Here is a 12,682-nt window from a genome sequence, read left to right as displayed (position 1 = left end):
GGAGATACATGAATTTTAGCTGGCACGTTTTAAACTACTCTACTTAATTATGATTATAAGGTTGGACATATGGATGTTACAGTCTAAAGAGAAAAGTGTAAACAGTGACCAGTGATTGTCACCCAGAAGATACTGAGTTGAGAAGTTGTCTTGGTTTGGAAAATGCCGAAACTTTTTCATCCGATGTTTTCACACGCAGAGAAGCGCGTAGAGGAATTGATACATGTGTGTGATATTATCGATGAATGTTAAACTTAAAGCCGGCAAATGCTGTGTGATCGTATGATAGATTTACTTGGTTTTGTTGATAGGGAAGCCCATGCATGCAGTGAAGATGATTATTCGTGTCAAAAATTTGGTCTACAATAGCTTGAATCTCTTGATCTATCCATCCTCTAGGAGGGCTACTATCTTGTCCTCTTTATTAAAAATAGAAGCGAAAAGCTGTAGTACGTGAAAAGAGAATCTGTTGTCCATATATTTAGGATGGTGGTGGAATGTTTAAGTGGAATAACGAGGGGATCACGCTTGTTTATCCAAGAGGGGCGACATAAGGTGGAAGGAAGCGCTCATGCTGCCCGCGCTCTCACCGATCAGTGTGATGCTGTCCGGGTCTCCACCGAACGAAGCAATGTTCTGCTTCACCCACTCAAGGGCAAGCACCTGGTCGAGCATGCCCATGCTACCAGGTGCATCCTCGCTGCCGAGGTAAAGAAAGCCGAGTGGTCCGAGGCGGTATTGAATCGACACGACGATGACATTCGTGTACAGGACAAGGTTGCGTGGGTTGTACATATCGACGCTGATTCCACCTAACATGAAGGCGCCGCCGTGGATCCACACCATGGTGGACAGACGCGCGTCACTACTGTTCACGTCGGGCGCCACTATGCTGAGATATAGGCAATCCTCGCTTCGGTTTGTTCTCGGCTTGTGTTTTTCGTGACTGTCAGGAAGTGATTCTGGCTGCGGGCACACAGGCGGCATGGTGGTTGCTTCCCGCACGCCTGGCCACGGCTCAACGGCGACTGGCTTCTTGAAGCGTAGATTGCCGACTGGTGGTTGCGCAAACGGTATTCCGTGGAAGATGCGCACCTTCGTCCGACCAAACTCCTCGACGCGACCTCGCAGTCGGCCAGAGGAAGTCACGATGTCCGCCGTTTGTCTGGCAGACTGTCCGTACGCATACGCCGCCAGTGTCATCATTAGCAGCAGCAGCAGCACGCTCATCGGCAGTGACGTCATACCTAGAGGCATATCTAAGCAGTCATATTCTCATCAAACGTCCCTACTGGGTGAACAACACTATCATCTAATAACGATCAATGGAGCGACTACTCACACGTTATATACCGAGACCCGTAGTATGTATTTACGTACGAGCGCAAGTGTGTACGTGTGCGCACGCGCTTGTGTACGCGTGCACGTTTGTATGTGTGTGTGCCTGCGAGCGTAGTGTGTAAATGCCTTTATGGTAAAGCTAAACTTGGCAAAACGCCAAGCAGCAGTTTTCGTGGTACTGAACTACCGACTGCCTAATGTACCCATCCAGCAAAACTAAAATAAAAACTAACAATACGCATACACACGTGAAATATCAAGAGCATTACGTTCTCGTTAAATTACTTTTTCAAATCCTACCTTGCATGCTATTGTTCCTGAAACCTTTTAAATCCAGTTTTCTCACGAGGTTTCCGCTGGCGCAGTCAGGTTGCATGCAGACAGCATTAGCAACTTTCAATGATCGCCTAGCCGCAGCACCGCTCGACCCTGGAGCTACTTACTCACAGCTTCCCGATGCTGCTGGCTACAGCCTCCAACTCCAACATGCATGGGCGGTGGCGTTTGACGATGCAGGCGTATTGTGGATTTATAAATAGACGTGAACTTTCCGATGCAGTGCATGCTTCGGGGCCGATGCAACCCTACACCAGCTGCTGCCTCTAACCGGCAAATACAATATGAACACATCTCGTTTGCGGCAGAGGTGAATTGTTTTTTTTCTATCCTGTTCTTTGCTATTACAAACAGTTAGTGCATCCAACACGAAAATTACAATCTTCTATATAATCTGTTACGGTAATGGCTGGCTACGTCGCGAATCGGTAACCTAAGTAATAACGCCCCGAGCAAGGATACATTAATTTTAGCTTGCATGTTTTAAACTACTCTACTTAATTATGATTTTAAGGTTGGACATATGGATGTGACAGTCTAAAGAGAAAAGTGTGAACAGTGACCAGTGATAGTCACCCAGAAGATACTGAGTTGAGAAGTTGTCTTGGTTTGGAAAATGCCGCAACTTTTTCATCCGATGTTTTCACACGCAGAGAAGCGCGTAGAGGAATTAATACATGTGTGTGATATTATCGATAAATGTTAAACTTAAAGCCGGCAAATGCTGTGTGATCGTATAGTAGATTTACTTGGGTTTGTTGATAGGGAAGCCCATGCGTTAACTAGATTAATACCACCACACACACCTGAGTATGAGTACAACAAACTGTATTGACATCAAACGTGTGCAGAGAATCAAACATGGACGGTCACGCGAATGACAACAAACGGTCTCGCCAGGTCGCGCGAGAACAACGCACGATACACAATAACACGGAGTGGCGCAGCACCCCTTTAACTCCACGTACTTATTCCTTCATGTGTGATAAACTGTGTACCGGTACCTAGAGACTAAAGGTGAACGACAATGAGAATACTGTAGGGTTTATGGCTAATTCCCAAACACAGACAATAATACAGAGATGATAGACCAAATACATGTAGCCACGAATGTAACGAGGAACATTAAAACAGTTAACACATGCATACGGGATCATACAATGTCCCATATGTGCAACCCATACGCGGCCTTGTAACCAGGATACAAATAAACCTCTATGTTAACGCACACACGTGTATCGTCACATGCTGTACGTCTGGTCCACCTTCTACACAGTTTAGTGATAAGACATTGGGGAGATAGGAATGAGTAACAACCGGTATTTACGGAAACACAAACTACTTTTTGCAGATAACAAAATTGTTACTGAGACACCGACAATGTCATAATGTACCAATCACAAAATAAAACTAGATGTCACAATCCATGTGACGATAGAACAACTTGAACATCGGCAAGTAACTGGTAACATCTACTCTAACATATAGTCAGCGTGCCAGGCCGGGGTTTTCCTGGATCTACTGGGCCGGGAGGGCCTGTCCTTGGGAGGGCTACCCGGTTTGGGCGAAAGGGGTGAGGGGTCCAGATGCATCGGGGACAACAGAGGTTGGCAAGGTAACAAGGGGGTGTGTTCACTACTTGTAGGGGATGACTGTGGTTCAACCGTATGGGGCACGCTATTGGGATAACCCCTTAGGGGAATAGTAGTAGGCTCAGAACCCACGATTTCTGGAGGAGGGGTAACGGTAGGGAGGGGTTCGGAAGTGCTGGGTACCACTGGTAGGGTGTTGGGTTGGGTCTCCATGGCGTCAGAATACTGGTAAGGTATGGTGGAGCTCTGATGGTAGCTACCCAGTACATTGGATCCGACGTGGTAAATTTCGGAGAGCAAGACGTCGTAAGTCTTGGATCGAATCTGGTCATTGACGAACTTTCTGACACGGCATCTGTCATCCTCCACGAATACTATGAGATACCTCTCTCTGGCCTTCGTCTTGTCCCTGTCCATGGTAATGTGTACCAAGTCACCAACATGAAGAGGGGCGCAGTTGCTGTTTCTCTGGAAATCTTGAGACTTCCATCTAGATCCGCGATCATCGATGGGAAGTTATTGACCAGTAACCTGATCTCTTTGCGTCCATACCTCTCTGGCCGAAAGACCGTCCCTCCTGATACGCGAATTCATAGACGAGGGAGCTACTGCTAGCGACAGGGGAGTCATAGGACCGCCCCCTGGTGAAATTCTGAGATACTCCAAGCCTAGCTCCTCGATTGCCCTTTCCGCAACAGGGTTTCTGTTTGGATTTTTGATGCGTCCGATGACGAGATGTATACTTTGGGCTAGAAGGGCAGGGTCGTTTTTCAGTGCCACCAGTCCGGAACCAGGATCAACTCGAATCCGCACGCCATGATCTCCTTGAAGGGCGACGTCAGCACACATCGAGATGATAGCATCGCGTAGGGTCTCGTGCTTCTCATCGGAGATCAGTGAAGTCAGTGTATACGATGACACAGTTTCACGAAGGAGCAAAACGCATTGCCGATATCGTCTCATAACGTCCAAGGCAAATGATGAACCGATCATAGTAGAAGGGTCTTCGGTAGACTGCGGTTGCAGTGATACGGGAACAGACTTAAGTGCCATGCAGTGGTGACACGAATCGTAGGCGGCACGAACTGCGGCATCCAGGTTCAGAGCATAAAAGTACCTGAAAAGTAGCAGCTTCATTTGGTAAGGGCTGGGATGGTTGAAGCGGATGTGCACAGCAGTAATAAGACCATCTAGGACTGATCTTGGGACCACAATGCGTTCTCGGCAAGGCTGGAAGGGCTGGTTGTCGTTAACGACTAACAGTCCATCACTAGACATCACCACGTCGTAAAGATACCTGCGAACGTCGTGGACCTTAACAGCCTTCCTCCCTAGTCTGGTGCCCTGGGATAGGTGGGCATGTACGCGTCGCAAGTCAGAGCACTTTCGTTGGGTGGCTCGCCATGCCACTCGGTTGGAAAATGGCATGCGGGTGGATCCAGACATGACATCCTGGACTGATGTGTCCAATGATGGTCGTTCCAAGTCATCGAACTCGTTCTGAAAATCAACATGGGAATCGCGGCCATAGCCAGGGAGTCGGCCCTTCCTCTGAGGTGGGGGGGGACCCATGTTGACAGTAGCCTCGATGAGACCACTAGCACCGTTGTATTTGGGGACATCGGGAGACACAGTATCAAATGGGGCATGTAGATCCCTGACCTTCTGACGTATACCCGGGGGTAGGGTGTTCTCGGGATCTATTTGAATGGACGAGCAATCGCCATTACCCCGTGGAGATGCATTGCTAGAGGGGTTGGAAGAGTGAAAGGCACCGGGACTGGGGTTGTCGTGGACAGAAACCACCGTCTGGATCTGGCACACGTGCTCGTTACGCTTGAGCTTAATAGGTTCATCGGTGCCATTACATAGTCGACTTGTGTGGGTGACAGACAGTACGACTTAGGGGTCGGGCCATGGCGAATCACACTTGCACTGGTTTGACGGGCTATCGAGTCTTGGTTCCAGGGCCCATTCCATGTCGGGATCTGTATCTGGGGGGTACACAGATCGATATGGTCTTCTGGCAGTAAGACAGTGGACCTAGCCGGGGTGCGCAAGACCATAGCTTGTGTGCGTCGCACTGACGCCTTGTTGGTAGACTGTGTTCCATAGTAGACGACCTCCGATCCACCAATAATGATCTGCCTTTTCTTCGGTCTAGTACCAATGTCATTAGAGACGTGGAATGGGTTTCCGACCAGAACAGGGGTTGTCAAGTTTGCGCACGACAAGGGCGTCAAGCCGCAAAACTGTCTCGTTACGTGTCAGGGAACAGTGAACCTCTCCTACTATGTCTAGAGGGGTTACACCATTAGCTTGGTAGGCAGATTGGGAGGTAGGCTTGACTGGGAGACTAACTGACTTGGCAAAGTCAAGAGTAACGAGATTGGTAGCGGCACCGGTGTCCAATGTTAACTTGACAGGGTGTAGATTGTAAAAGCAGTACAGAACAGGAGATTCAACAACGTCCACTCTCCTGACTGAATGCTTGGTAGCGGAATCGAGAAAGGCACTGTATTCGAGAAACTCAGGATTGTCATTCTCTGGATCGATGTCTGAAATATTTCCTTCCCCGACCATGCGGGTCCTACCGGAACGCAGAAAACGCCTGTCTGGATCTGTAAGGAGATGACACTCGCTCAGGAAATGAGAGGATGATCCAGCGCGGCCCGCGGCTTTGCAAATAGAACACTCTTTGTCTGCCTTGCGTTGGGTCGACATAGGGCGGCGAGGTGGGAATGTGGAACTTGCACGCGAGACCCGTGAGTCTTCAATGGTTCGTAACTCGTCGAGGAGTGATGGCAGAACCTGTGAAATTTCAGGTTTTAAGGAGGCCACGATTTTATTGCGTAGCTCCGGTCCGTATCGCTGCTTCACCAGTAGTGGTAGACCCTTGTGGATAGGTTGTAGCCATACGAGCGTGATAGTGTTCTCAAGTGAGGGAGACATTTCGTCGTCTGTGTCAACAGGTGCTCCATTATGCGAAATTTCACAATTCTGAGTCAACAAGTTGTCTTCAAAAAAGGACATAAGTCTTTAGTACAAGTCCTCATGACGTTCATTGTGTTCCAGCTTAATAGATGCAAGGTCTAAAAAATGGGCGCCTGTGCTCTGGAAACCATAATGTTGGCAGATTTTCTGCCAAATGTCCTCGAGTGATGTTGACTGCTTGACAAGGGAGTTCCTAGCAATAACCGGACAGAAGTTGGCAATCTGCCCTAGCATAAGCTCCAGCATGGTGCACTTCTGTGCTGCGGTGCGACGTACAACACCGCCAACGTGCCCATCGTCGTCGATAAAATCTCGGTTAGGGTTAAAAGCAGTTTTCTTCTCCCAAGTAGCGTCAGTGCGCAAGAAGGGAGCAAAGTTAGCGTCTAGTGATAAAACGTAGATTAAGTTCTGTTTCCAGACTTCGACAGTGTTTATTTTTTCGTCCGTGGTATGGGGGCCACTGTTTGGGAGCCCTGGAGAAAGCCATACTTCATAAACAGTACAGGAACACTTTCCTTGACTACGATGTTACTGTCCGCACACAATGCACGAAACAGGACACCGTCGATATCAATACACGTTCGAGTCTCTAAAATGCACAGTCTCTACGACGGGTGCACGTACACGTTAATGAAACGATGCGTTCACACAGTTATATACCCGGCCTGTATGGTTTAGTCTTTCCTCTAGGCGTGGATCAGCGCTGCCACCAGGTTAACTAGATTAATACCACCACACACACCTGAGTATGAGTACAACAAACTGTATTGACATCAAACATGTACAGAGAATCAAACATGGACGGTCACGCGAATGACAACAAACGGTCTCGCCAGGTCGCGCGAGAACAAACAACGCGCGATACACAATAACACGGAGTGGCGATGCAGTGAAGATGATTATTCGTGTCAAAAATCTGGTCTACAATAGCTTGAATCTCTTGATCTATCACTCCTCTAGGAGGGCTACTATCTTGTCCTCTTGTGGGGATTTCGGCTTGCCGATGTGTATTTGAAGAAAGAAGTTATTCACGCATTTCATAATAAAGCGCTGCCATCTTTGGTTGTGATTAAAATCCGGTAAATTCCAGTTGTTAACTTAGAATCTGCTATATTCATGTTTCTATTTTATAATTGTATACTAATAAATATATTACGAGTCAAAGGATAACCAAAGAGATATTTATACTTTTATAATAGACCGTTCCTATTTTAATTGTATTTGGTAAAGAGGAACTATTTTGTGTCACGTAATAGTGAGTAATGCGATCGACTGTGTTGCCATGTGACGTAGATAGTGTACTAGTTACTGAGCTCACGGCGCATGACTGTTACTGGGTATAAAAGCACCGAAGAGGGAGAGAGAACTCAGTTGTGGTCGCAAGCACCGAAGGTGTAAGCCACTTCTCTTCTGGACTAGAGTAGCAGTCCTCTCCTGGATCTGGAGATTGGTTCGATTCTCCTGTAACGTCCGGTTGGGGAGAGGAGTTGAGATGTAAAATATAGAGGTTTACGGAATAGCCAGCCAGTTGCTGTGTCAGTCAGTTGTTTGTTTACTGGAGTATAGTTCGCAGTAAGACCTCTGTTCTCCTGGAGTTGGAGACCGAGTGCGCTGGAGACTAGCCTCCTGTGCTTGTATGGTGTACTGGTACTAGGGTGTGCTGGAGCGAGTGATAGCTCCAGTGATAGCTCCAGTGGTGGCTCCAGTGTTAGATTCTGTCTAATTGATACACATATATACTATATATATATACATATTAAATACTGAGAGAGATTACTGGAGAATTGTCTCCTATTGGTGCTGTGTACATCTATGTACTGAGGTTACATAGGTTCTGTATATTGATTGTGATACCGATATAGTGTACGTACTTTGATATTATTATTATTATATCATAATAAATGTGATAACTACATACTTCTGGAGTTGGAGATTACATTTGTGTTGTTGGTTGGTTCTCACTTGTACCTGGCTGGCGCACCGTCCCGAGGTGTTAGCCGTCGATAGACCCAAGTGTACATAGTAGGGAGCCCTAAAGATCTGGGAACAAATTGAAGATATCCGTGCGTAGGCTCTGGGATCAGCACGCTCAATGTATCCTCGCACGCAATGAACCTAACATCCGCCGGCGCCTGCCCTAGAGGGTTCGCACAGAAATTTAGGGGCCTCGTCCGGGATTTTTGGGTGCCATTGTATAATTGAGAAGTCAACCGAAATTGTTTCTGGGTTATGTAGCCGAGTGAGGGTATCTTTTCTCCAGCCGCAGACGCCGTGGGAGGGAGTGTGATACAGACCCCGTACCTCAGACTTCCAGTAGAGTGTAGAGATTAGGCACAGTCTGGTATGTAACGGTTTTCTCCTCCACCTCCCTCCTCATCGCCTAATTGACCGCGTAGACTACTACCATTGGCCGTGGTATACTGTAGCGTTGCGTTCGCCGCGCCACCCTGACAAGTGGCGTTACTCCCCGCCTTTACAGCAATTTCGATTCACTAGGACGCGAGAAGGCAGAGGCAGTCAAACACCCGGACGCCCGACCAAGAGTGGGGGGGGATTTTCCGTTCGTTCCAGTGAGATTATCGAGGGGGGGGGGTGCTTGTCTACGAAGTGAAAGTACATGTAGTGCCGTAACTGCAGCCACGGCCTTGCACATCCACGGCAAACTAAAATTGCGCTTAACGAACGTCACCAATAATTGCTAAATAGTCACTTCCGGTAGAGGCTGTAAACACCACGCATATAATATTAATATATGGAGAAACAAATGCCCACATAGCAGAAACGACAATACACAGTGCGTCACATGCAGTTCTGCTGGCTTCAACAGCACACCTAGAGGGAACTCTCCTACGCGCTATAGCGCACGATTCTTCTCATAGATTAATAAACACACAGATGAATTTTCCTTCCCTCCCTCCCGTACACCTTACCTAGCCGTATTAAGTATACTTGCATTTACGTTCCACAATAGTCTATTCAATTTGATCCTACAATATTCCATAACACGTACGATTACCGATTAAATATACTATATGTCGCCATACCACGGTACACTTACTAGGCTACAAGCATAGCATGCAGCTCATACGTACAACATTACTGCTACATACGTACACATACCACGTACTACTAGTACGTAGATGTGTGTGTAGTACTAGCTAACTACTAGTACCGTACGCCACTACGAAGGACCAAACTACAATTACAGCACTCGCGCACGGTCAAGTAATTAAGCATCGTGACGCTAATTCTACGAAGACACAAACTACGCCATCACTATCAGGCGTATCTCCTGCCTTTTCGCGCCGTTTTTTTCCCCTTGTTCTCCCGCCCCTTCCCCCCTGGAATCGTCGCTCGCGGCTAGCGGCCATCTCCCGTGATAATTAAACTGCACATCGATGCACGATCTACAAAGCGATCTGCCTACATTCCCCAACTTAAAACTTTGAAAAGCACCTGCTCATTATACTACAAATGAAAATAAAACATACAGATGACACTTGAACACGTGTCTATGAGTGTGTCCACCAATAGAGGGCGAGCTCCATGACCCACGCGACAGGTGGGCTTCGCTTTGTCGCTGTGCGGTCTTCTGCCTCGCCACCATCTTGTGTAGTCAGTCGAGCAGGCAAATTTACGTCCGCCGGCGCCGCTTCGGTGACAACACCAACCCGGCTCCTCGGCGGTGTACACCGCGGGCAAGGCGATATCTGGCCCACACCGGGCAGTGGCACGTGACTCCCACCACCCGCGTCGATACTCTCAGACGACACGTGCCATCCCGTCCGGCTCTTCGCTAAGCACTATCCGGCGGCGTTGAAAGGAGGAGTCGTAATCCCCGCGAGTGTGATCATGACTCCGCAGGAGAACTCACGAGCGTCATATCTTTTCGTCATTTCCTCTCCCGCAAGATTTCGTGCAGTGGTATCTCACCAGCTCAGCTATCTCTAGTGGCCACGTATGTCCTTCTTCTTCCCCTCCCGCGGCACTCATATGCTCTCTAGATCGTAGACGCGGCGGTCGCACCTGCAGCCGGCTTTACGCGTCACCTGCTCCGGCCTTTGCGCCAAGCCCCGTGGTCGTACCCATGCCCATGGCTCCAACAGCCTTGTGGCCTCCTCGCGTCTCGTCTGCCATGTCCCGCTTTCCGCCACTTCATCTGCCTTCCTGGTCGGCTGGCGCCAGGGCCGTCAAGTCCGCTGGGGTCCGTGCGTCGACCGTTCCGACTCACCATCGTCGGCGTTCGGCCCGCTCTTGGTCGATCATGGCATCTCGCACTCAGCCCAGTCAGTTCCTTTGCTCTGGGCCCTCCCTCCACCTCACTTCTGTTCCTCGCTGTCGCTGGCTTCCGCCGTTTGGGCGGGCCCAACCCGGTTGGCCTCGTCCGACTTCCATCTGGGATCGCCCTCCGAGGCTACGTCCTTCCCCCTTTGCGGTCCCCTCTTCCGTCGCCTGGATTCCATCTCACGAACGGCCCCGTCTTTCAGGACAGGTACGGGCCCCGTCCAAGGCTGGCCTAAACTTCACATGCTTCGGCGCGGGGTAAAAGTACCACACCCGGTGTTGGTCGTCAAGGGCCGATTGGTTGGACGCGCTGTCCGTAGCCTTGCTTCTGGCGTTCCGCCGCACGACCGAGGTCTCCTCGTCGCCATTAGGCGTCACGGGTGGCGCCGCATACCACTCACTGTACTCTTGGGGCACGCCGGGATGTCTCTGCCTCCTCCCCTACGCCCCCACGTGGCCGTCGCACCCACTCCACTATTTCTGCCGCCGCCGTCAGCTGCACGCACGCGTGCTACCAGGGCGCGTCTGCGTCTCCTTCCAGTTGAGCAGATCCGTCTGAGGTCACCACTTTTCCGGCTGCATGAAGTCTGAGCTCCTACCGGCTCTGCTTCGAACGAGATGGTTGTCCTCGCTCGCCTTCCCGGGGGTCTCTGCGTCCTCTCAGCAGGAAACAGCTCCCCTCCACTCGCGCGAGTCCTCGCTACAGCGCCTCTTAGCGCCGCCTCCATCTCGGTCGACGATGAGTCCTTCTCCTTCTGGCAGCTCTCCGTGCGTGCTCACCGCGCCTTCCCTTCTCGCTCCAGCTCTATTCTGCAGGCTCGAAGCGAGGCTCCTTCTCAACTTCAGTCTCCCTCTGTCAGGCCGGACAGCGAGGCTCCTTCTCACTTCACTCTTCTGCAGGCCGGACAGTCGAAGCTCTTCTCGCTCAGTATTCTTCTGCAGGCAGGACAGCGAGGCTCTTTCTCGCTCCACCGCTTCTTTTCTGCAGGACGGAACAGCGAGGCTTCCTTCTCACCAGCTTCTTCTGGCAGGCCCGACAGCGAGGCCCTTTCACTCAGCACTTTCCTAGACGACAGTGCTCGGGAACCTCTCTGCATGTGCCGTGCAGGCGTCGCTCGCGACGGTCGCCGCCACCGTGTGGGCACCACCATCATCAGCCGATCGTCTGCACGTGAAAAGGATTGAGCGCTCTCATAAACAGGCGTGAGGGAGCGGAGTGTGGACGTGACGCCCTCTGCATCCGAAACTGCATTCGCGTTCAACGCAATTGCCTGTCAGCCACCTNGGGGGGGGAGGAGAAGAGAGAGATTTTGCTTGTAAACCACTATTTTTTACGTTTGTTGTTCGCTGACACCGACGGTGAGCGCTATAAGATGGCGTACCAACACTGATTTATTCCCATTCCTACATTCGTTCAGTTATAATATTGTTACTTGTAACAAATTCCTCGGTAGCTGCAACTGTTAGAGCGCCATGCTAATATCGTGAACGTCGCCGGTTCGATTCCCGAGTTGGCTAAAAAAATTATTTTCCTTGTTTATTATTTACCCGGCTGCCGGGTATATAAGATAACTCAATAACAATAATAATAATCTGTCCATATGCTGTTTTTTTGCACTTGTTCGTAATATTTGTTTGTTAGCTTCGATGTCAGACACACTCTTGTTAAACTCATAAAGTCCACTAGCAGTTGCCTTTTCTGCACTTAGAAAAATTTGCTGATTGCTCTTGCATTCGCTACCATTGCTGCGTTTAGCTTGTTCTTCTGCTGCTGGCGTTTGTTCTATTGTTATTATTATTGGAAATTATGGGATACTAACTCTGAGTTAAAATATTTAAACTCTGAGTTACTTAACTCAGGATTTAAACATGTCTATGAAACCCAAATTTAAATCGGAGTTTACTAACTCAGAGTTAGTGAATTTAACTCAGAGTTAACCTTAACTCAGGGTTAAAGTTAATCCACGACTGTGCAACCGGGTCCTGGAGTTGGAGGCCGAGTGCGCTGGAGACTAGCCTCCTGTGCTTGTATGGTGTACTGGTACTAGGGTGTGCTGGAGCTGGGGATAGCTCCAGTGATAGCTCCAGTGGCGGCTCCAGTGACGGCTCCAGTGACAGCTCCAGCGTTAGCTTAT

At 49.4% G+C, this 12,682-nt stretch overlaps 1 protein-coding gene across 1 annotated transcript; it reads right to left on the bottom strand.

The window, feature by feature from the left end:
- Window positions 1–522: 522 nt before the first annotated feature.
- Window positions 523–1,732, bottom strand: LOC106805807 (cholinesterase-like). Its single transcript, XM_014807547.1, has 2 exons — window positions 1,642–1,732; window positions 523–1,247 (listed from the first exon to the last, which is right to left on the bottom strand). Exons 1-2 carry the CDS (start codon window positions 1,715–1,717, stop codon window positions 523–525), a joined length of 801 nt encoding a protein of 266 aa, XP_014663033.1. The 5' UTR covers window positions 1,718–1,732.
- Window positions 1,733–12,682: the final 10,950 nt, after the last annotated feature.

The sequence above is a fragment of the Priapulus caudatus genome, unplaced genomic scaffold (genome assembly GCF_000485595.1).
Source record: "Priapulus caudatus unplaced genomic scaffold, Priapulus_caudatus-5.0.1 Scaffold128, whole genome shotgun sequence".
In the NCBI taxonomy this organism is placed as follows: domain Eukaryota; kingdom Metazoa; phylum Priapulida; class Priapulimorpha; order Priapulimorphida; family Priapulidae; genus Priapulus; species Priapulus caudatus.
Note: the sequence above shows the minus strand (reverse complement) of the source record. Positions and strands in the feature narration are given on the sequence as shown.

Bases quoted from the DNA above. Each gene is read 5' to 3' on its own strand.
- LOC106805807 (XM_014807547.1), bottom strand. From the start codon at position 1,717: ATGCAACCTGACTGCGCCAGCGGAAACCTCGTGAGAAAACTGGATTTA. The intron at 1,248-1,641 runs GTAGGATTTGAA...ATATGCCTCTAG, and splicing joins CAGGAACAATAGCATGCAAG to GTATGACGTCACTGCCGATG.